Source organism: Athene noctua, chromosome 14 (assembly GCF_965140245.1).
Source record: "Athene noctua chromosome 14, bAthNoc1.hap1.1, whole genome shotgun sequence".
NCBI lineage: Eukaryota > Metazoa > Chordata > Aves > Strigiformes > Strigidae > Athene > Athene noctua.
In genome coordinates this window covers 16046145-16071425 of record NC_134050.1, presented here as the reverse complement: position 1 = coordinate 16071425, position 25281 = coordinate 16046145, and the positions used below count along the sequence as shown (strand labels likewise).

Here is a 25281-nt window from a genome sequence, read left to right as displayed (position 1 = left end):
GGCGCGCTGTTTGGGGGCGGGACCGCGAAAGATTGGCGGGAGGCGGCGAGCGGGGCCGCGGGTGAGGGGGGGCGGGACGGGCCCCGCCTCAGCTCGCCTGGGTTCTTGCCGGCGGTGGGTGTCTGTCTGTGGGAGGGCCCCTCTTCCCGGCCGGCAGCGGCTTTCGCTTTCTCAGCTGCCGCTCTCGGAGCGCTGGTGCGGGCGGTGCCTCAGGCCGGGGCGGGAACCGTCGGTTCTCCGGGCTGGCCTTGGTGCCCGCGCCCCGCCCGGGCGGGGGCTGCGGCGTGTGGCTGGGCCAGCGGCCTCCCCTGCCGGGCCGCTTCCGCGGGGAGCCGTTTCTGGGAGAGTCGGGGGTTCTCCGGTGCTTTTGCGATACCTGCCTTGATTCCGTGTACCCGAGAGGAGAGGGGGGTCTGTGTAGTTCTTCTGTTGGGCTGGAGGCTGGCGAGCGGGCAGCGGGGTCCGGAGGTAGGTCAGACGCCGAGGCCGCTGCTGTTTGTCAGGGGCCGAGTTCTGAGAAGGGGTTTTGAGTCTCAGGCTGACTTTGTTTATCTGCGACCTTCCTTACTACGGAGTGTGTAAAACTGTGTCTTTCTGGACAAAATACTCAAATCCAGAACAAACTAGTCTTTTCTTAGTCATTAGAGATGGTCTAGTCTCTGGGCTAGAGTCCTTCCTAAATCCCATAACTTAAAAATTCTCGAAAACGTCTTAAAAATTTTAAGAAATAATTTTCAGTCTGTCTGGCTAAATGCGTATCTTTCCTAGTGCCTCGTGAGGGTAGGCATTTGCTTTTCTTGTAAGGAAATGTAAGGTTTCACATGCAAGTATTTCTGGGAGGGAATTATTTAATTTATGCGATTACACGCTAAACATTTAGAAATTCAGAGCCTTAAGTATGAAGTGTGACGAGTTTGGGTTTTTTTTAAGCAACATACAGGTCTAAACTAAACATTTCTCAACAAGGGATTCTTTTAAAGTATGTGCTGTTTAGGGAAAATACACGAGGTTGCAACTTTGATAACTATTTAATTCTTGGTTTTCACTCAGTTATCTATCTTGTATGCTGGAAAGGAGGTACTGTGGAAAGGATAGTTTATGCATGATTATGTATAGTGTATGAAAAATGCACAAATACAGTTAAGTCTAAATTTTTATCAGTTGAGGATAATACTCCTTAAATTTAGTTTTGGAAGAGAGGGATGATGTAGGTATAAAATGCCAATGCTAAATATTTTTCTGGAGAAAATTAGTTTTAAATCACGAGTGCATGTTGTGGGGGAAAGTGCATTTTACCATAAAACAAGGCTTTTTCCATAGGTAGACAGAACATATCATATAACTACAATTTAAATATTTCCAAGGTTGGTACCTGGTAGGTTAAGTTTTCTGAAATGAACTTCAACAAAAACTTCTCCTAAATGAAGCAAGGGTCTAAGTTTGCAGCCCTTGGGCTTTTTTGACAAACTGAAACCTGATGTTCTTTGAACAGGAAGATGTTTTGTGTTTCTTTAAACACGGAAAAACAGATGTGATACTAAAAAGTGAACTAATCAAGAACTTTATTTTTGGCAGGTACAGCTAAAAGCTGCAGTTGTAATGCACCCGTGAGTGAGTAGTGCTAGCTGTGCACATCAATGGCCTCTGTGCCAACAATTCCAGACTCTTACAATCATGTGTTGGCAGAGTTTGAATGTTTGGATCCTTTGCTTTCTGCACTTAGGCTTGATTCTAGTCGTCTGAAGGTGAGTTTGTGGTGTTTGGGTGTGGTGGTTTTTTTTTTTTTTGGTTTATTACCTGATTACTGCACAGGATTCATCTTGTTCTTTTTGGGTGTGTGCATGCTAGCTTATGGGGGAGAAGCACTTTGGGAAGAAGTAGTGAAGACAGAGGATCCTATTACTCTTTGTGTGTTCTCCTAAATGATACAGCCTTACACAGTTGTTTTTTATACTGTTTACTCCAATTGCAGAATGTGCTGTTCTGGTATCTTTGACTGTACTGCCAGTGTTTCAGGAGTGGTACACACAGCTGGCAAACAATGAAGCATTTAAAAAATAACATGCAAGAAAAAGATAATGTTATTAGTACTGACTAGCAGCATGTCATGCATTTTGATTTTGATTCCTTCAGTGCACATGTATAGATGTGTCGAAGAGATGGCTAGCTCTTGGCAGTTCAGGAGGAGGACTGAACCTTATACAGAAAGATGGTTGGAAGCAAAGACTCTTTCTCACTCATAAGGTAAGGGTAAAAAATTCAATACAAAAATTGCCAGGGAAAATGGAAGTGGAAAAGAGTAATTTTTTCAATTTTTATTTTTATTGAGTCAATGGACATTTTCGGCTTGCTGCATTGTCTAAATAAGGTGACATTTTGGACTTCTCCATTTAAAAAAAGGTTGTGGTACTGGAGTGTATCCCCAAAGTGTGTGGTGTAATAGATTTCATGAGGTGTGAAAGAAATTACTTGAGAGGGTCAGACTTTTGTTTTTCAAATTCTTAATTTTAACAGCAACAACAGTCACCTGAATATTAAAGAGTTAGAAGAAAACTTTGAATATGAAACCAGAGCAACTCATGTGTAGATAACTACCAATGTTTGGATGTTCAAACTATGAACTACCTGGATAAGCAAAGAAAAATTAGGCTGGCTTGCTTTTGCTGAAAGAGGTCATGGAACAGGGTTGGCTGTTTCTACAGCCAGATGCTATTTCCTGGGAGCCACTGCTGCTCCCACCGTAACATGAATGCATCTATTTTTTTTTAAGGTTGGGAGCATCACACTTAGTTCTGGCAAAACAGCTTCATAGGTATGAGGACAGGAGAGTGATTTCTCTGTTTTCCAAGTCAGAGAATGAACTGCAGTCGCTTCTCTTGATGTTGTCGTATTGTCAGCTGCATCTTTTTAGAGTAAGCTCAGTGTTTGCAAACAAGACCAAATGATGACAACGAAACCCCACATCACAACAAAGTGGTAGCAGCTGTTGACATGAATCTGGTTTATGTCTTAAGGATAAAAGTTGTGTAGTGGTAAAGGCAGCACAAGGACAACTTTCACCTGCACTTACTGCCATACTTGCTTTCAGGAAGGTGCCATTTCCCGGGTTGCCTGTTGCTTGCATGATGAAGACTATGTTGCTGTGGCCACCAGGTGAGTGATGTCCTCACAAACATGAATGCTGGATAAATATTTTTAAGAAGCTTCTAAGTTTCAGACTTTGATATCTTCTGGGAATTTGGAAGGGGACAGGGGATTAACCCTAGAGAATATTTCTCTGCATAGATAGTTTGCTTAACTTTTTTTTCTGGAATAACTGTGCCAGAATAAGTATTATTTCTGTAACAGAACATCTATGGGAGAGCTAATTCATGTGAAGTTATGATGATAAATGTGTCTGATACCTTTCACCATCAGAAGAAATATCTTCCTTAACTTGGCAGAGTGAGATTGGTAGTTAATACCGTTTACATTGTTTACCATCCATTTAAATGCTTATTTTCTGCATCCTCACTGGCAGTTCCAGTGAACGTGAGAGTAGCCTTCCAAACAAAGCTGCTGATACATTGTAATCCAAGGAAGGACACTTAGTCCTCTTAAAATTAAGAATGTGACACTTCGTGAAAGAATGCAACCTCAAGCACAGCCAGCTCTGAGATGTGCTGCTTTGTTTTAGATTTTCTGTTTCTTTGGAATAACGCATCTTTGAAACTAAATCTTCTAATGTTTTATCAGTGATAAAATGTATTTTCTTTTTTAATTGTTGTAGCCAAGGTCTTGTAGTAGTATGGGAGCTGAATCAGGAACGTCGTGGGAAGCCAGAACGGATTTATGTTTCCTCTGAGCATAAGGGCAGGAAAGTCACAGCTCTGTGTTGGGATACAGCTGCCCTGCGTGTTTTTGTAGGAGATCATGTGGGAAAAGTATCAGCCATCAAGATTAACACATCGAAACAAGGGAAGGTAAAATGTCGTATACTTTGTTTGAGATTAAGAGCTTCATAGGGGATGATGTGTGGAATCTTTGCGTTGATTTTAGTGAAGTAGAACAGAGGAACACTTGCCAGCTGGTGAAGTTCTGGTAGCTTTGACTGTTGGGATGAAGAACCAGTCTCCTGAGACAACAATAGAAATCCTAACCCATGAACTTCCCTGACCCCTCTTTTAGCTATTTTAGTAACATAAAAATGCTTTCAAATATACGGAATTAAAAACTGGCCAAGCTTCTTCCTCTTGGAATTTGCAAATATCCAAGTCCAGGGTCTTGGTGTTTCTGAGCCTGTTGGATTCCACAGACTCCAGCTACAGGTTCAGCTGTGTGTTTTAGTCCTCAGCTCAGCTGTTGGTCTGAGAAAGGGCAATTGCAGACTCAGATTTTGCTTGTCTCTGTCTGGATAATCTCATTCTTAAAGATGTGGATTAGTTAAAATAAATGGTAGGTGGATGTCAAGCTTACATCCATTACATTTTATGCAAAGGACACACGTGTAATGATACCAGCCTGATTTCTAGCCCCTGAGTGTTCAAGTTTTAACATTACAAGGTCCTTTTCTTCTTCTAATCTGTAAAAAGGAGCATGGCCTGGAAACAGGTGTATTCCTCCAGGTTCCTTCTAACCCTCATTAAATATTTTTACAGGAAATTGATTTAAAAGTAGCAAGACTAAAAAGACTAAAAGTAGCATTTAAAGCCAGAAAATTCAGCTGTGGAAAGGGAGGGGGGTGGAGAAGGAGAGAAGGGCTAGGCCCATGGAATATGTGTCTGCTCACACCTGGTAAAGGAATCAGACTGTTGAATCTCTCACGTAACATACTTTGTCACATTCCTAACACAGGAAGTGGCTTTAAGCTGACAAAAATGGTGACTGTCTGCTAGAGAATCTGAGTGCAGTTCCCAGTAGTTTCTTATTCATAAGTAGTCTGTCTGACTTTGTTCTGCCACCCATGCAGACTGAGACACTTGTATAATAAATAGTATTTGGGTAATTTGCTGTAGGGTAATAGAGAAAGTGAGTTTATGTAAATTGCCTAAATCTGATGGAAGGTTGTTTTGTATTGAGTAATTGCTCAGGTCTGTCTCCATAAAACTGTTTGCTGGCTGAAAGTACCTGTGGGGAGAATTGAGTGAATTGACACAAGCACAAAGCTTACAAAAGCAAGCATAAAACCCCCTCTTAATGTATGGAGAACACACTCTTTAAAGAAATGTCAGGATGTTACAGGGAAATGATTTTTTTTTTTTTTTTTTTGTATTAAACCTTCAATAATGGTTTTTGGAAAAGGAGGATTTAGACTTCTGTGCCTCTAAGCATTGAAGCTTTGTTTTGTAAAGGAGGGAGAAGAAAGGAACTGCTCTGTTTTATGATGTATATTCATAGCATATATGAGTCTTCTCTGAATTTTGCAATTTTAAGTTAACGAAATTGTCTTTACTTTGAACTGATGCCCAGTGTGTTTTTCTTTTTTTCTTTCTAACTGTAGGCTGCTGCTACTTTTGTGATGTTTCCTGTTCAGATTATAACCACTGTAGATTCTCGGGTTGTTCAGCTTGATTATTTGGATGGAAGACTGCTCATATCTTCGCTTACACGCACTTACTTGTGTGATACCGAGAGGCAAGTTATATTTTACTTGAGAAATATTGGACTTTGTAAACACAGAGTTTCTGAAGGGACCTCTGGAGATCATCTAGTCTAATTTTCCTGCTCAGAGCAGAGACACGTAGAGTAGATTGTGTGGGACTGTGTCCAGTTAGGTTTTGAGCATCTCCAAGGATGGAGACTCCACAAGTTCTTTGGGCAACCTTTGCCAGTGGTTCACTACCCTCACAATAACTGAGCTTTTTCTTATGTTGAAATGGCATTGCCTGTATTTTGGTTTGTGCCCATTGCCTCTTGTCCTTTCACCAGGCACCACTGAGAGTAGTCTGGCTCTGTCTTCCATACTCCCCCATCAGATATTTCTACATGTGGGATCAGATGTGTTCCCCCCTTCTCTGCTCCAGGCTGCCCAGCCTCTCTCAGCCTCTTGTAAGGCAGGTGTTGCAATCCCTTAGTCATCTCTGTGGCCTGTTGCTGGACTTGCTATAGCATGTCCCTATCTCTGTTGTACTGAGGAGCCCAGAACTGGACCCAGCACTCCAGATATGTCTCACCAGTGCTGAGAAGAGGGAAGAGATCATCTCCTTTGACCTGCTGGCAACAGTTCCTAAGGCAGCCCAGGAGACGGTTGGCCACCTTTGCCAAAAGGGCGTGTTGCTGGCTCACGGTCATCTTGTTCACCAGGACCCCAGGTCCTTCTCTACAAAGCTGCTTTCCAGCCAGTTGGCCTGTACTGGTGCCTGGAGTTACTCCTCCCCCAGTGCAGGACTTTGTGTTTATGGATGTCTGTTTGTCTAGCCCATGGTCCCTCAGGTTGTCTGTGAAGATACTAGTGGGGGCAGTGTCAAAAGCTGTACAGAAGTCGAGATAAACAACATCCACTGCTCTCCTCTCATCTATCAAGCCAGTCATTCTGTTGCAGAGGCCTGTTAACATGATTTCCCCTTTATAAATCCACACTGACTGTTCATAATCACCATCTTTCATGTAATTGGAAGTGGTTTCTGGGATCATTTGCACCATCACCTTCCCATCACCAGGTTGACTGACTGTTTCTGCTGGAAAAAAACCCTTCATGATCTGAGCATTCATTTAAACGAGTATTTCTTATAAAGTTTATGCAGGCTTTATCATACTCATTACAGATTTTTTTTTTAAGCACCAAAACCAATTCAGCATCTAGTATTTAGTGGTTTTATTCTTCAAGAAAAAACTAAAATTAATTAGAGCCTTTATTAAAGCTGCCTTAACAAGTATGTGTTTTTCCACTAGAGAGAAGTTTTGGAAAATTGGTAACAAAGAGAGAGATGGACAATTTGGAGCATGTTTCTTCCCTGTTGGAAAAAACAGTGTGAATCAGCAGCCGTTAATATATTGTGCACGACCTGGCTCAAGGATGTGGGAGGTGAACTTTGATGGGGAAGTGCAAAGCACACATCAGTTCAAGCAGCTGCTCTCCTCACCGCCTCTCCCTGTTGTTACTCTCAGGTAGAAGCATGAGTGTTATCAGTGATAAACTTGCTTGGGACTTCTAGACTAGCTGAAAAGAACTACATTAATGCTGAGAAGATTAAATAAACTCCTAGTGCACTCAAACATTAATCCTAGTTGTCATTACAGTCTTCTCTAATAACAGAAACCAGTAGTTGAGATATCAGAAATGTTAAAACCTTGATTCTGCAGGTATGCCTGTGTGACTGCCATGATTGCTGCTGTCATAAGTCTGTTTATTTAAGCCAGCCTTGTATTTACAGGGTTAAGAATATCATATTGAGAAAGTGATATGATTGTAGTTATGCTTCTAATTTTATTTTACAGAATGGATCCTCATTATACTAGTTCCAGTTGCTCTCCACAATCTTTATCTTTCCCCAAGCTACTGTATTTGACGTGAGTATTTTTCAGCATAGCTTCCTGCTGATAAATAGACTTAAAAATAAAAAAGTTGTGTATTCGTCTAACTTATATTATCAATTTCATCTTTTTGTGTAAGTTTTCCAAGTATCATGCTAAATGACTGTTCCACTTCTCACTTGCTATACTTAAGTCCATGCCATCCCCGTGTATTTTGTAGTGACCGCCACAACTAACTTGTACTGTTAACATCTGCTTTGCTTGCAGTGAGCACTGTGTGATGACCTGGACAGAAAGAGGCATTTATATTTTTCTTCCTCAAAGTGTTCAGGTCTTACTGTGGAGTGAAGTAAAAGGTAAACTTTAAGAATCTTTGCTTTGTAATATTGTCTGTTATGTTTGTCAGTTCTGAAGTTCTTGCATAACATGGTGCCTTTTCAAGCTCAATTTCTGCAGCTGGATTGCAAATCATTGATCAGAAAACTTTTAACTTGTCATCTGTTTATTGAATATTAACCCTCTCCCTGCTGCCTCCTCCCTCTGTAATTCTGAAAACATGCTTGAGAAAAGAATGTGGTGTAGAGGGAATCTTAAAATACAGTAATCAAATAGTGAGAGGTAATAACCTGCAGTAGCCTTTCCTCATTTCTGTTTATTCAGATTTCCTGTCAGGTGTCCCGTGAAGGATAACCTGGCTGCTGAAAGCTTAATTTTCTAACACCTGTCTAAATTGGAGCCAGGGGACGTACTTATTTGGCAGGGGAGTGAGCCCTTATAAACAGTTTTGTGTGTATGGTTATAGACATAGTCCTAGAGTCATTGTCAGGCCATCCCTTCTTTCCTCTTCTCTCCCTGCCTTTTGATGTTAAGTTTCCAATGCATTTGTCCTGGAGTGTTTGCATATAACATAACTATTTCATTTGAAAACTGCTGAAAGATCGAAGTGTTTTTTACCTACCAAATGTTTTCCTTCTGCTTCAAAGCTAACAATGATGTATTTCTCATCCTTATCAGTCTTTAGTTTTTCATCTCCCTTCAGAGGAAAAGGAAACTTTTTGGTAACTTCAGTGTATCTTTTTTGAGTGCTTTCTAGAAATGCAGCTCTGGAAAGTTTTGATACTTTAACTGTGCTTTATAGTTGCTAGATGTTAGCTTAGCACTCTTCAGTGTTCTTTTTTTCCCATGCTGCTTGTGCTACAGTGTGTTAGGCCTTTGCATGCATTTGCGTTCAGATGGGAAATATGTTTTCACCACCTTTCAGGAACAGAAAGGAATGTTGTCTAACGATTTTGATCCTTTAGATACTTTTGTGCATCTCGTTTTGCAGATATTCAGGATATTGCAGTTTACAAAAGTGAGTTGTTCTGTCTGCATACAAATGGAAAAGTTGTGCACCTCTCCCTTCTGGGGATTGACCGCTGCATAGAACGTCTGATAAGAAGAGGGTTCTGGACCCTTGCTGCCAGGGTCTGTTGTCTCTTCCAAAATTCAATTATTTCTTGCAGAGTAAGTAAATACCTCTTTGTAAACATGTAATGGAACTTCACTGTTTCTGTTCCCCTCTCTTCCACTAAGTTATGTAGATTTCTGAGGTGGATATTCTTGGAGTTTTAAAGAAGTCTTCTAAACATTATATTTCTAGGATTAAAATTACCTTGCATATATGGTACCTTTTTGCTTTTCACATATGCATTAAAATAATAATGCTTCTGTTTCACTGTGTACTTCTAGGCAAGAAAAAATTTGCCTGTAGACAAGCTGGAGCATTTAAAGTCTCAGCTGGATGCCTCAACCCAACAAGATCTCATTACGCAACTGGAAGAACTAATTTCAAAATTGGAACCTCCAGATTCTGCCTGCAGCAGTAGAAGGAGCAGTATTTCATCTCATGTACGTGCATTGGTAGTGCCAAAAATGTTACCTGCAGATTTTATCTTTATGGCTTAGAATCATCTCATTGCTCACTTTGAAGATGCGGCTTTCGTTTTTACCGTGTCTACTATAGCTGATAACGCTTCTTTCTAAAATTAGATGGGGTAGAGGTATGAAATACTACTACCTGGATTCTTTAAGCTCTCAGGTCTCTACCGTTTTTCCATATTATTTTGTGGCTAATGCTTGAGATGTGGACAAAGACTGATGAAGAAGGCTTTCTCCACAGTTGAGCTTACTGTCTTAATATGCTTTAGTAAAGGTCATCTTGATTGTAACTGTGGTTTTATGTGGTGGAAACTGAATGTCTGAATGCTCAGAACTATTCTAGCCCTATTTAAAAAATTGTTTCACTCCTGAAGCTTAAGCAGAAAGCTCTAAAGTAAAAAAAAAAAAAATATCAAAGCATATTTCTAATATTCTTTTACATGTACAGGTGCTTGGTATTGTCTTGGTTTCCCAGCAGCTTTTCAAGAAAGGGGAAATATTTCATAGCTAATACAATATATCAGTTACTGCTTTCACTAAAAATGTTTAAAAAGTAAAGTTTAAAAAACAAAGTAATGTAAATTCCATCTTGATGTGGTGGACAAGCTTTTTCATTAGCAGATGGAAAGTAAACTACATAGACTGACCATGAGCAAAAGAATGTACATTTGTCCTGAAACTGAATAGTTTTGCAGGGTCCATAATTGTGTTAGCTGGGTATGGTTAACCAGCAAAAAGAATACAGAATGTGTCAAAAATATGCTGTTATATAGGGCTTTTTCAGACACTGAATTATGAAGTGCTGCGAGGTTATTTGTGTAGGTATGGTTGGTTGAGTTCATTGCAGGAAGCTTAACAAGGAAGCACAACTCGTACAACATTTAACTCCTCTCCATTGTCTGACAGGAAAGCTTCAGTGTCTTAGACTCTGGAATATATCGTGTTATCAGTCGAAGAGGCAGCCAGTCAGATGAAGATTCATGTTCTCTCCACAGTCAAACACTCTCAGAAGATGAACGACTTAAAGAATTTCCTACACACCAGGAAGATGAACAAGTAGAACTTGGTAATTTTTCTTAATGAAAAGATGTTATTTGGCTGCAATTTTTATTTATTCTACGAGAATTACGTTGGGTTGGCTCTGTGCTCTTATTTTCTATTGTCCAGTTATCCATGATTAAATCCTCTAATTTGGGAACACAGTCACCCCACCTTCCAGTCAAACTTCTTGAAACATTGGGGTGCAATGCTGGCTCCAAAGAAATCCAAGCTTAAAAGCAAACAAATTCCAGAGAAACAAAATAAAAGGTCCAGAGGGCTTTTACCAAGCTGGGACTTTACTCAGTTCTCCCCTCACTCACATGTAGTTCAGTCAGCTGAGAAAATCGTGGTATTACTGCTATGTCAGTGTTAACTGAGCTTTGAATGAGTTTTGTTTGCTGCTGCTATTCTTCCAGTTACATTTGTTCTAGCAAAGAATTTCTTAATCCTGGCTCTGGGTTTATATTTCCTTAGGGAAAACAGTAGGCTTATGGTAAGTGTTCTTAACTTTCTTGCAGGGTTTCATTTGTAAATGGGATTATCTCTTACACATGTAAACATTAGGATAGGGATGATAGAGTTGTTAATAACTAATGTTTAGACCATCCAGGGAGCTTGTTTAATTTCCTAACAAATATCTGTCATGGGATGAAAGCTGGAGTGAGACAGTAATGGGTCTTGTTCTCTGCTCTGGTTGGGATTAGGAGGGGATGGAGAAACCGGGATGATGAGGAGCTGCCTTAGTTCTTGCTATGGTAGAGAGGCTTTCTAGAGGGTGCTTTTTAGCTTTTGCAAAGAGTAGATGATGATTGAGGATGAACATAATCGGGATGCTTTGTTGGGGAAATACAAAAGCCACTGGCAAGGGAGAGTATAGACACTAGTATTTACTCCCCTACTTGTCAGTAGTGTTGTCCTGATAAACTACATGTTGTTTGTAGCACTTATGTTTGCATGTGCCTCTACCTACATCACCATTAAAACAAGGGGGAAAATTTGGAAGGAAGTGAGTAATTTCCAATATTAAAACTAAAATGAAGGGATGTAAGTTTTGAATGTCAGACGCAAAAAGTCTGTTCAACAAGAGAGAACAAATTTACTGGTTATTTCAGAGCAGAGAAGTTCTAGATGCTTCTTGAAGCACATGTACTTAATTTGATATTTAAGAGAAATGGACTTAGTGTCTTCCTGCTCGCATTTACGTAAGATGTCATAAGTTTTAGATTTCTAATCTGCATAATGAACAAAAGCAGCCTTATTTACAAGCAATCACAAAATCAATTGTGACCTTTAGGCACTGTCTAGAGAGACTGTAGATTCTCTTTGTAGAATTTCTGTAACAGCATAGCATCTTTTCCTCTTAACAGTGCAGATAGTGCTGACTTGCAAAATGCAGTGTCATCCTTACTTAAAAGAATCTTTTTTTTTTTTCCTATTTAGATCACTTAAAGATACAGTGTCTGTTTGTACCAGGAAATGATTAATCAAAACACATTGTAGATAATGTTAGGGATATAAGAGTAAAAAAGAAATAGTCAGTGATTCTGTATTTTCTGTGATTCTTATCAAAAGCCAGAGAGCTATGGGCTTAGTTATATTTTTAAGTCTGTTCAAATAAAAGGATGACTTATACCCTAACCATGGCTGATACTCCTGTATGTTCATGGGTGATTTATGTTTCAGAAGTTGTTCAGTGTGAATTGATGTATGCCACAATACTTATTTTTCCTAGATGTTTAAATACCTGTTAGTGGATTAAATCAAGAATTTTGTCCCTTAAATGGACTGTAAGTCTACTTCTAGAAGATAGTTTTCATACAGCTGTTGGTTATTGTTTGCCTTGTTACAGAGCCAAAAGACTATTAACAAAGCAGACCTACTAGGTTCAGAGTCAGTAATAAAATGGCCCTTGAAACCAAGTAGCACTTTCCTGGCTCTCCACATTGTTGAATATTAAGTAGGAAAATATTGCATGCAGATTGTCCATTAATAAATTAGTGACTTGCAGTTTGTTTCACTGTTCCATTTTTGCCAGGCCACTGTTTCATGACTCTTTATTTCAATTCCATTTGTTAGACAGTGTATCTCATGCATCTGTGACGGTTGAGGCTGACCGGAATGAGACATTTCTCCCATTCAGTATTCCTTTGTCATTTCGTTCCCCATCTCCTCTCGTCTCTCTCCAAGCTGTCAAAGAAAGGTAAAACTTGCAGCAGGTTCACTCATCCATTACATCTTTTCCTTTTTCGTCTCTGAATTTGTAGCATTGTCTGGTTTAGTTCTCACTCTGTTCCGCAAAAATGTAACATCTGAACTGAAACCCTGGAGATGCAGTCAAGTTTGCTAGACAGTTGAAAGGCTCCATCTTGAATCTAATGAAAATACAAAGAGCTGCTGTTAACTTCAGTGGAGCCAAGATTTCAACTTCAGTTTTTAAATGACTAAATGTTTAACATTACCCTGTAAACTGTGGTCATGGTTTGTAGCTAAAGCAAACTTACTGAATATTGGTTTGGGATTTTGCTTTTCTGATACTTAAATGAATGAGTGAAGGCTTCTTATGTTGCCTGGGGATAAATATTAAAATATTCAAAGCATGCTAGATATTGCTAAAGCACTCTTGCACAGTATACCACAGGCTCTGCCATCTCCCCCCCCCACACCTTTCAGTGAATCTAATCAATTGCCCAAGTGTTTATGAAATAAAGGAAGCTTATACCTGGTGCAAGTAAATATGGAAGTGTCCGTTTTATGCAGAAATCAAACTACTATTTTAAAACTTGCTTTTAAAAAAAACAGGATGAAGAAATATGAAGGAAAGGGTGTTAAATACATAATTTGAAAAAAATTCTGTATGTTAGTTTCTTAGCTATAATGTTGCTGGCCTATAAGGATGTTCTGGAAATTTTGTAACCCTCTCTTGATCACTTAGGTATGTGAATTATGTCCCACAACAAAAATTTGTAGCAGATACCATTAGTGTGAGGATCTCAAAATAACTTTCAGAAGTACATACACTGTTTTGAATTCTTTCTAAACCATAAGCAGTTTTTAGGACTTTACTAGCAATAATTGTTTCTACTAATAATGAGAACTAAATTCTCTATATTCAATTTATAATTAAATAAAATAATATCCATTCACAGTTAATTTTTAAAAGTTTACCTTTAATCCTTCTATACACTGAAGTCCAGTTGTTTTGCTACACTTAAATCCTTTCTTCTGCACCGAGCTTCAACTTCTATACCTCAGTATAGCAAAAGATGCCATATTCCCTGGCAAACAAGTAAAAGGGTTGCTTTCTTCTTTTTTCTTGATGATCTTAAACTAGTTTTTGACCAGAAAGCAAGAAACTGATTTTTCTGTTCAATTCTTGATAACATAGTCATAGAAATAACTGTGTTTTGGTATGTTCACTGGGTTTTCTCTTGAATAAGGTATCTGAAGGGATAGGGATTGACACAAAAAGGACAATTTTAATGAGCTTTGTAATGTGAAGAATTAATTTGGATATTGTAAAACTGTTTCTTGCCACCAACAGGGACATAATTTCCTAATGATGCTTCCTGTTTATAAGCTTTAAAATGCAATGTAACCAATCTGCATTTATTTGCATACAAATACATGTTGAAATCTAAGTGCTAGTATTAGTAGGTGATCCTGTTTCTCCAGCAGCAAAAAACCCAAGTCTTAAATACTTCAGGTTTTTATTCTGCGCTGAAAGTATGGACTATGACTGAAGTATGAATTTTGAGCAGCAGCTTAGTTTTATTGTCCTTGATCATCACTGCTCTCGTCCTTTTCTCAAGAGTTCTTCAGATCATAAGGTTTCTGAAATCATGGTTTGAGTGGAAAGAAAATGCTTGATTTGTTTGGTTTTGAACTTCTAATTTTAAATGTTTGAACTTCTGACTCCTAGCGTTTCCAGCTTTGTACGCAAAACTACTGAAAAGATTGGCACGCTTCACATAAGTCCCGACGCTAGAGGGAGGCAAGAAGCAAAGGATGATGAGCAGCTGCGGGAGCTGACTGTTAATCTGGTAGCACCTCCACGGGAAGAGAAAGAGTGAGTGCAAAAGCACGTTTACTTAGCAATTGCATTTGCTGACTGTTCTGAGGATAGCAACCTAAAGAAAAACTACCGTGCCAAGTAGAATGAGGAGCTCAGTGTTCTGTTTTTCCAGCTGCCTTCATTAGTGTGGTGGGTTTCAGTGCCTCTCCCTGACTGTGTTCCTAGAAGCTGGGTAGGGTTTCAGTGCCTCTCCCTGACTGTGTTCCTAGAAGCTGGTTAGGCAGTGAACGTTTCTGGGTGGTGGAGCATGCAGTCTCCACAGTGCTGTAATGACTGAAGAACAAGAACACAGTGTATTCAGCAATCTTCCTGTGTATCTGTGATGCTCATTGTAGTTATGGACACGAGTCCAGCAGTTCATTTCCTGTCCTTTCTGCGTGGGGAGTAAACACTTTATCTCTCTGAAAAATGTGTCTTTTTTTGCCTTCTGTTTGTTTTGGGGTGGTTTTTTGTTGTTGGGTTTTTTTAATAATGATAGTTATAAAACATTGAACTTCTTTAATGGTTGGCCAGTTAATGCAGAGCTAAGTTAGTTCATATTCCAATGGTCTGCTAATTTACCATTTTGGACTAACTTTCATATAGCGGCGTGATACAGATCTTTATTCAGTACCTGAAGAAATCTATTGTAGTGGAAGTAGAAGCCATTATAGAAGGCCTCAAAAATATTGGTTACTCTTCATGCCTAATTCATCCATAATTTCTGTTGACTTTTTCCTTTTTTAAAAATGAAAGCTTTGTATTTTTTTAATAAAGGAATTAATATTGGTTCCTCATAAATTTGAGTAAATTTGTGAGCAAATCCTCACTTAAATTATTAAGGATAATACTTCAGGTAAGACTGAAATTAATGTGCTTTTCTAGGTTAGAACCACAGAGCTGCCAGCTTCCAGAGGAGGACCCTCTAAGAGATCTCAAGGCTGCAACGGCAGAAGCTATGTAAGCAGGGAAACTTGTTAGTGTATAGATATACTTGGGCTTTTGTATAAGAATGATTTTTTTTTAATTATTTTTTTATTCTGAGATGTTCAGAGCATTACTCTTACGTATATTAACATGATCTGAAAGGATCTTATCCGGTTAATGATTTGTTCCCCCAACTTAAAACCAGGCAAAACCCACTGAAAGCTTACTTAAATACTCCAGTGTTACCCTTTTGTCCTAACTACAAGTGTAGTTTAAAAAACCAAAACCACCTAACAAAAATCCATTCTGAAAGAAATCTTGGGGAACTCAGGATGTACTGATGTCAAACACAAGAAGTGTAAGTAGCCTAAATTATTTTTGAACTCAAAACCACAAAACCCAACAATCAACTAAGTCAAGTTTAGGGGTATACTCCGAGTTACACAAAAGATATGTAATACTTCATTTGTGGCATCTTATAACTGTGAAGCAACTTAGCAAACTTCTTTTTTATGCTGCAGAGCCAAACTCCAGGATCCCCTGGTTTTGTTAGAACCACAGTGTATGAGAAGGGTTTTACAGGAATGGCTCGTCTATCTAGAAGAAAAGTTTGGCAGCAAAGAGCATTCTGCTTCCTCTATTAAGAAAAGCAAGACTGTGTGTACTGAAGAACAGAGCACAGTCCTGGAGGAAAACCTACGGCTGGATCTGACTGGTGGAGACCCAGTAGACAAAGAACAGAGTAGTACCTTGGAAGCCTACACTGATGAAACCTGTGTAAGCAAAACCATGTGTGAAAACAGTACTGATATGAAGGGACCTTTGGGCTGCAGCTTTCAAGTGTCTCCTCCATGTGTCGTAGAACCAGATGTTCAGAAAGATCTCACCGAGTTGACAACACTGTGTTTTGAGCTGCGTGTATTTTCTTGTGGAAATGGTGATGCTGAGGAGAGTTCTAATGGAAGTTTTCCACTAGCAGCTTCGTCGACCTTGGCTTGTAGGTTTATGCAAAGCTACTTCTTTCTTTTGGATTTAAAAAGACTAAAGCAGTGTATCATAACCATGTATGCAACCAGCCCTAATGTATGGGAAACATACATCGCAGGATTGAAAGGTAACTAATGAAAAAATTCTTACTAGTAAACTGAAATAAGAAAGAAAATAAGACTCTGGGAGAAAAAAAGCTTCAAGACACTCCTGTGTGTGTCTGCAAATTTTCCTTCTGCAGGTATAGTGTGGGAGGGGGAGAATTGTTGGTGTAGGGGAGGTTTTTGTTCCATTTTTGTATTGTTTGGTGGTTTGTTTTTTTCCCCCAAAGAAGAGCTGCTGGCTCCTTGGAGAGGTTGTTCCTCCCCTTCCCCAACTTTGCAATCATGAACCTTTTTATTCATATGGAGCTTGTTGGTGGAACACTATGGTGATTATAGAACAGATCTATTTAAAAACAAATACATGTGCTACAAAGAACAAAAGCATCTTAATTAGAATCATATGTCTAGAAACGAAGCAAAAGCTAGGGAAGGGGCTTCAGTATTTGCACTGGAAACAGAAGATTTGACTTGTAGAGGAATGTGGTTAATGTGAAACAAAACTGAATAGAGTAGATAGTGCCATGCAAATGAGTGGCTTGTGATCACTTAAGACTTCTTTTTCCACAAAAATCCTTTCTGATCATTTTGATGACTCTTTGGCCTTATTGAACCAAAGTTTCCTGATTATATTGGAAAACAGAACTTCATCTATTCTCTGCATTCAGCTTCTGCTTTGTGCATTTCTTTTAAGAGCAAATTGTAATATATGAAAACTGATGCACCTCTGCATCTATTCAGGAAGCCATACGTCCTGCAGTGGGCTATCCTTTTTCACATGAGAGAAAAATTACCTCCTCGGAAGTCTCAAGAAAAGGAAAATATATCAAGAATGTTATTCCCTGCCTTAATTGTATCATCTTATAACTGTAATTGGCTGTAAGCACAGATGTTGATTTCCATGAAATGAACAAGTAGGATCTGTTCACTTGTTACCACTGTTAGAGAGCTCCATGAAAGTAGAGATAACTTTAGTCCCTATGTTTAACAACAGCTGTGTGTGTGTTAAGGGGAAAAAAACCTTGCTCATAGCTTGTCACTTAAGTGTTGATTTATTTCAGAACTAACTTGTCATAGTCCAGTGGCTTTATCAATGGAAAATGAAGATATGTTGAAAATACTGAAACAGCTGCATGACCTGGGGCCTTGGGATGACAGCCCACTATTACTGGTACATGCTCAAAGGTTTGTAGCCAAGTCCTTTTTTTTTTTTTTTTTTTCTTCTTCAGTGTTCTTAACTTTCTAGCAGGAATTGGTACATCTCGGATTTCATGAAGGTTTCTGACAATCTTTCAAAGAGATCACCTTTCAGTACTATCTTGAACGTCCAAGAGATCTTGGAAAAATTATAATTTTGTTGTTTGGTACTGAATTTTTTTTATCCTTTCTCTCCAGGCTTTATGAAAAATTTGGGGAAATAGCTCTTCGGCCCTTGATCAAGTTCTACCCCTCTATTTTGCCTTCTGATATCAAACAGCTTTGCAGGAATGATCCAGCTCACTTTTTAGCATATTTAGATAGTCTGGTGAAATCAAAGCCAGAGGATAAAAGGTAAAGAGAATACAGAATCTTATTCTTCTGTCTGCTCTCTTCATCATGTAGCTGTGTGGGGTTTTTATTGGTTTTGACTTTTGGGGGCTTTTTTTTACTGTTTATGTATCTATCTGCTTGGTGTTCTTTAGTATTAGATTCCAAGTCAATCTGCCAGTTTTATTGATTTCAGACTGGGGTTTTTTGTTAGATTAGATGCTAGTTTTAAAAGGGCTTTTCTAAATACTACTTTGAATAGTACTGACTTTTTTTGTTCTTAAGCCTGCAGTTCAATATGTCAAGGCTAGACAGCATTTAAAAAACAAAAAAAAACCCCAAAAGCCCAAAACAACTCAGGGGGAACTCAACCTGTGAACTTGATGGTTTTCTGTAGTCCCTTCAGTTTATAGAAATGTAAATAATTCTAGGCTTTTCCATATTTTAATTTTACATCTGGTTGTTTTGGGGTGTTTTTTTTGGTCCAGACACAATGTCTACTTTTCCATATCTGGTATATTTAAAAATAGTAGGGTTTTTTTCTGTGTGTTTTGTTTTCTAGGTCATCTCTTCTTAGATCTCTTCTGCAGCCTGAATCTGTACGACTGGACTGGTTGTGCTTAGCAGTTTCTCGTGATGCACCACAAATAGCAAATACTGTGGATGCGGAAGGAAATCCCAGGTAAAGGGGGTTCATCTGAGGCCCTGAGTGCAGCAAAAAGTTTTAATAGGTCTGCAGGGTTTTGTCTTAGATTTTTGTATGACATGGAATCCTTGGAGTATTTTGCGTGTTGCAAAGTTCAGCAGAAGCAACCAAAGGGTTGAATAACTTTATCTGCAATGCTTTTCAGAGTGACTGTTCTAGAGAAACTCCAGTGTTTCATTCATTTTTCCTTTTCTCTTTTCATATACCTGCCTTTCTTGTAGAGAGAACATGATGTTCTGAAGAAAATCATTAATGCTTTAAAACTGAATTTCTCATCTTCTAGGCCACGATCACATTTGTTTACCTGGGGCTACAGCCAGCTCATTCTGCTTTTGATTAAACTCCCAGCTGATTTTGTTACAAAAGAGAAGATGGCTGACATCTGTAAATCACATGGGTAAGAAGAAAGCTTGGTAGTTATAGATGTTTGGTTAGTTGGTATTCTGACCTCAAAAAGATACAGATGAAAACACCCATCTGCTCCTTACTTGGACAGGTTTTATTTGAAAACTTTTCCTGTTTTGTGGGTGAATATTGAGTGTCCAGTTTAATGTACCAATACCCCTTTTGGTAAAGGGGTATTCCCCATGTCCTCATTCTGCACTGAGTTCTGGCATTCAATAAATTCAGTTGCTTTTGTCTTAACTGATGGTTAAATGAGCATTTAATTATTGTTGACTTCAGTTTAGACTGAATTTGATTCCTGGAAATCTTTACTCTTATTCAAGGTTTTGGCCTGGATATCTTTTTCTCTGTCTGGAGCTGGATAGAAGAATAGAAGCCTTTACTAATATTGCTTATTTGGATGATTTGAACCTGTTGAATGGAGAAAATGGTTAGTGAGTCTTAAACTGTGTAAACAGACTTCTGTAATATTGGAACTGCTCTTATATACCGATCTGTCCAAAGTTGGATTGAACTTTTAAGTGTTTTGGTAGCACTAACTGTGTGTAGTGCAGCATATTTAAACACATAAGTGGGTGTTACACTTGTATCTTCACACTGTACTTTGGATTCAGTTGTGCAAGAAAATGCTTTGAAAATGTAGAGTTGTTAATCAGTTGGGAGTAAAAGCTAAGCTTGGTGTTGTAGATAGAGGAATAGCGAGATTCTGCACAGCACAAAACTCTCCCCACTACATGTGCACACACGCAAAGTTACGGTGAGCAAAGCACTGTATCACGTGGCAGAGCTTAGAAGAAAATTCCTGGTAGCCCTAAGATAGACAAAACAATTCTTTGTCTCTTGACTTAAACCAAAGCCTTAAATACTGAAGTATTGTGAAGCTTTGTGTGTAGTTCACCACCGAATCTTTACACTGAGTCAGTTGCAGCAGTACACTTCTGTACAGAATTTTCTTGTTGATAATACTTGGTTTTCTTAAATCTTCACAGAGGAAACCAGAACAGCTTCCTTTTAAAAGTATCTGTACTTAAAAGTAGCTTACAGTAGTCCTTGTTTTACAAATACTGTAACCAACACATTTTACATCTAGGTTCCATTCCAGAGACTATAGAAGAATGGAAGTTTCTTCTGCATCTCGCACAAAATCACGGCACGGCTTTCCACCACCATGGCCCGCAGAACGGGAGTGCTGTCAGCAACGGTAGCCCCAGCTGCCCAGACTGCGTCACTGTGGAAAATGTAGCACTCTTACTGGCAAAGGCCATTGGCCCAAATCGTGCCTTGCCTCTCTTGCAGGAGTGTGGCTTGGCACTAGAATTGTCTGAGAGGTTCACTGGTGTCTGTGAAATACTGAGAATTGCTGAGAAAAGGCAAAGGTAAGATGGTATGTCAGCAGAAAGTCCACACTATTCATTAGGGATCGTCTTGGTGCTTTAAATCTTCTTTTCATTGAATAAGAAGATAAAATATACTTTTTATTTCTGATTTTAAACTCAGCTGAAAGCTTTTCTGTTAATTAAGGGCTATGTATTATGCAACACAGGCACTTTAAATGGAAAATAAGGAAACAGGAAACTGTATGTGACAGGTGTATGTGAAGAACATTCTCTGAAGGAAATACCTGTTTTGCTGAGTCCTGCAGAGGCTCTGATCTCACCTGCCCTTTCCAGACAAGGCATGCATGGTGATACAGTGATGTTACTTCTGAAATACAATCATGTTTTCGACAAACTCTTCTTCAAAAAGCAAACCAAAACTGTTTTTTCTGTTGTTAGCTTTTTTTACTGTTTGACTTTTTTTTTCCCCTTTTGCTTTAATTACAGAGCGCTGATTCAATCCATGTTGGAAAGGTGTGACCGGTTTTTGTGGTCTCAGCAAGCATAGAAAACAACTTGGAAAACTTCGGGAACATTTTTACTGAAATGATTGTATATTAAAGTGCCTCTTCAACTTGACAGGCTTTTAAAGAAATGAACTCCCGTCTAAAAGTTCAAATATATCAAGCCGGTTTCCATCTGGAAGCTATCTGACCAGGAACTGTTGACAGTTGTTCCGTTGGAGATAAGTTTTGAACTGTGGAACTTAAAACAGTACAATATTTATCTTTAAGCTCTCAAATTTCTGAGATGAAAATTCCTGAGTTTATTTTCTAAGTCTGTATGAGCTCCTACGTATTAAATAATGCTGTATAAAATCTTCTGGTTGTTTGTTTGCAAACATGAGAAGCCATTCCTCGGAAATACCTAAGCCCATATTTGTTTAACCGTGCTGTAAATGACATTGACTTTTTCAAGTTACTATAGAAGTGCTTGTTTTGATACTTTTTCTCTTAAATTATATGGACTCATCTTGTCCCTTTGAAATGCATTAATTGAGCAAAAATATTTCCTTCTTAAAACAGGAGGGAAATATTTTTCAGGAGTGGATTAATGGTTAAAAATGCTGACTAACAGAAGAACTTAAGTGAAATTATCTAAGCATCATATTTCTAAATTGCCCATATCTACTTGTGCAACATGACTACAGACATCAGTTGTGATATTTCAACAAACCTCAGGACAGGGGAATTAGAATCATAGAATCACAGAATCATTTAGGTTGGAAAAGACCTTTAAGATTAAGTTGAACCCTTAACCTGACACTGCCAATTCCACCAATAAACCACATGCCCAAGCAGCACATCTACATGTCTTTTAAATACCTCCGGGGGTGGTGACTCAACCACTTCCCTGGGCAGCCTGTTCCAGTGCTTGACAACCCTTTTGGTGAAAAAATTTTTCCAAATATCCAGTCTAAACCTCCCATGGTGCAACTCAAGGCTGTTTCCTCTCATCCTTTTGCTTGTTACTTAGGGAGGTGCGTGTCAGTCTCTCCTCCCATGCCCTCCTGTCACATAGTTGTAGAGGGTGATAAGGTCTCCCTTAAGCCTCCTTTTCTCCAGACTACTACCCCCCAGTTCCCTCAGCCATGTCTCGTAAGACTTGTGCTCCAGACCCTTCACCAGCTTCGTTGCTCTTTGGACACACTCCAGCACCTCTGCCCTTCCTGTAGTGAGGGGCCCAAAACAACCCAGTATTTGAGGTGCAGCCTTTTAAAATATAGAATATGAAGATTCATAAAATCACTTGGACTTTATTTTCAGAACTATGCTTTCTACCAGCGCTTCTTCTGCACTTGAAACTTGTTCAAAGATGTATTTTTCTAGACTCCTAGTTTTGGCTCTCTTCACTGTCAGACTCTCACATTCTTAGCAAAAGGCTGTGGTGTCTGGTCAATACTTGGCTTTCACAAATGTCATTTAAACAAAAAATGCATGCGTTGGAACTAAACTTTATTTAAATCCATAATTTTGTCATGGAATGACTTGAAAATATTTGTTTATAAAGCATCTTTTTCTGCAGTTTTGCAGCACTTGTGTTGCAAAAGAATGCTTTTATTTTCATCAAAATAGGATTTAGTATTACAACTTTCAGACTTCTGAGAAGTCTGATTACTTAAGTAAGCTTACTTATCTCAGTTGCAAGAAGAACTTTATTGTGGAGGATTGGTTACTTTCCTAGAGGAAATGAAGCTACAGGGAGGCAGTTGGTGGCAGGCTTTCATCTGTTAACAGTGTGGCTTGTGGAAAAGCCAATACAGAACTACTTCTAAAACTTCTGATCATTCTATCAGAAACACCCCATGTTCTTACAGTAAGATTTGGAGCCAGGCACCTGCAGTGTGTGGTGAGGTTATACAAATCAGCTGCTGTTGGAGCCTGTTCTCTTTCTTACCTGCCAGACAGGCATGCTGCTCCCTCCCTGGCTTTGCCTTTAACTAACTCCATTTCCTACAGTGTGAATGTCATCCAGCTTTAGCTGAATGCTTGTGTTGCCCTCCTTGGAGGAAGTTGGCTGGTTTTCAAAGAATGTGCCTGGCTTACTCATGTACGTAACGGTTCTGCTACATTTGCTTTGTGTAATTTGTGTACACAGCAGTGTCTTTTGTACACTTGGTTAACTTTGAGTGAGAGTTGGGGTTTTTCTGGGGTTTTACAACAAATTGTAACTATATTCAGAGCTTTTTAAAAAAATTTTGTGTCAGAACAGCCAGCTAACATCATGGAAAGCATTTTGTTCAAATTTAGTGTCTAAAATGAGCTTGTGTTGATTTCAACTAACTTGGCTGTCAATAAAGAGTAAGAAACTACTCTCTGAAGAAGAGTTGGAAAATCACTGTTTCCTGTTCTTGATATGTGTATTTTCATCTCATGGGTAAGATGAAGAGACTGTGAAATGAAATGGTCTTCTGTTTAAAAGTTACAGTTGTACAGAGCAATGCCCTCACCCTAAAGCTACAGCCCCTGCCAGCTCTTGTCAGCCAGCTAAGCATACACTGCTGATAGTTTAAGCCAGCCTGTGCTGGAGCAGATGAGCTGCAGCTCACCTTTGGTTTTAGTGACTGGCTGTTGGTGGAGGGGACCCTTGAAAAGCAGAGATGAATAAAGAGAGCTTTGCCTGGAGCAACTTTAAATAGAAGCTGTGTTGGTTTTGTTGTATTGGTTTTTTTTTTCCCCCCAAAATATATAAAAGCTTCATACCAATGAGGCTAATGCTAGTAAATATTTCCTACAGCAGTGTGGCAAAACCCCTGAAGTGAATGATTGCCCATGTAAACTTAGATAAGGTGCTATTACTTCCCAGAATAAGGAAAACTGCATGTACTACTGTGCCTGAACTGGGAATTCACCTCATCCCCTTTCTCAATCTGAGACTTCTTTAGATTGCAAAATGCCTACATTGCAGCATGTTTGCAGAATGTCTCTTGCATTTATAGATCTTTAGAATTAAAGGGCAATCCGTTTGAGGTTGCTTTTTATGTTAACTATATCAGAATGTACAAACCTGGAAGATGGTCTCCCAGGTGTTCTTGTATGTGTTATGTTTATCCAGTGTGCACACGCAGCCCCTGTGCCAGAAAGGAATATTCCACTCATGCTCTACGTGCTCAGAGGCAGCTTGCCTATTTGTGTTGCAAAAGCGACAGTTTTGGCAGCAGCTTGTTTCTGTAGCCTGTGACTTGGAAAGCAGGCCAAGAGGATAGGGGAATGCAGGCGCAGAGGATTCAGGAAAGCAGCACTCGGGCTGTTCCTTGCTGGAGCACAAAGCTGATGCTTTATCTCAGTTACTGCAGGGAGCTCCAGCATTGTTGTCCCTGCTGCTGTCCTCCTTTGTTAGAGACAAGTCAAGGGGATGCAATCTGATCTAAGATCCCCTCCAGCGCCTACTTTCTTGCAATTATCTGTTTCTGCTCTTTGCAGAAAATTTGGAGAAAATGTGAAACACATCAGCCCCAGAAATATTCTCTATGGTCTGAAATGTCTTGAGTTCTTGTAGAGGAAAGTTCCTTAAGTCAGTTTTGAAGGCAATGCTCTGTCCTAGGTCCCTGGGCAAAATGGCATACGTTAGTGAGCCTGTACCCCAGCTTACAGGAATCATTTTCCAGGTTTTTTTTTTGTTTGTTTGTTTTTCCAAATCAAAACCAGAAAGGTGACAGAGAGGGCTACTTGTGGCCAGCAGTGAAGGCACATGAGCTGATGTGTACTGTAAGGGCATAAGTCATCACTAGGATGTGAACAGAGTTGCAGCAAAACACAGCACTCCAGTCTCTACAGTAACGGAGCTGTTAAGTTTCAGATTCATGGGCAGTGGGGGAAAAAATTATGTGTCTGGCCACCTGTTTTTTTTAAGATTTCTTTGTCCATTGGGTTAGGGTTTACATTCTTGTCTCATTGTTCCCTTTGGAGACACAGTATACTAGAGAATGTCCTCCACTCCAGGCCTGTCTGTGGAAAACGTGTCTTCTTCCTTTAAGCTAAATTGTTGTCTGAAGTCCAGTGATGCTCAAGGAAGTTAACTGCTGACATTTTGTTACCTCAGTTTGTTATTGCAGCTCTTTTATCTCATGCCTCCGCCCTTCAGCTCTAGCAGCCAATTTATAAAGAGAGATAAGAAAAGGGCAACCACACTCTCTTGGACTTGTTAAATAATGTATGAGACCACACAACAGGGAGACATTCTGCACATTCATTCTACGGTGCAACTGCACTCAAACCCAGAGCTTTCTGCAGGGGAAATAGTGGTGTCAGCTGTTAACCAAGGAAACAAGCAGGCTCCTAAGCAGAG

General features: G+C 39.3%; 1 protein-coding gene across 1 annotated transcript; it reads left to right on the top strand.

Annotated features, from left to right (window-relative positions):
- The first annotated feature begins 77 nt into the window (after positions 1 to 77).
- HPS5 (HPS5 biogenesis of lysosomal organelles complex 2 subunit 2) lies at positions 78 to 23708 on the top strand. The gene is made up of 23 exons (XM_074918009.1): positions 78 to 468; positions 1576 to 1745; positions 2134 to 2244; positions 3089 to 3153; positions 3770 to 3962; positions 5480 to 5613; positions 6871 to 7086; positions 7417 to 7488; positions 7720 to 7808; positions 8780 to 8958; positions 9184 to 9342; positions 10279 to 10438; positions 12490 to 12613; positions 14333 to 14479; positions 15350 to 15424; positions 15913 to 16505; positions 17541 to 17664; positions 17875 to 18030; positions 18569 to 18688; positions 18996 to 19109; positions 19441 to 19547; positions 20208 to 20493; positions 20941 to 23708. Exons 2-23 carry the CDS (start codon positions 1638 to 1640, stop codon positions 20999 to 21001), a joined length of 3393 nt encoding a protein of 1130 aa, XP_074774110.1. The 5' UTR covers positions 78 to 468; positions 1576 to 1637; the 3' UTR covers positions 21002 to 23708.
- Positions 23709 to 25281: the final 1573 nt, after the last annotated feature.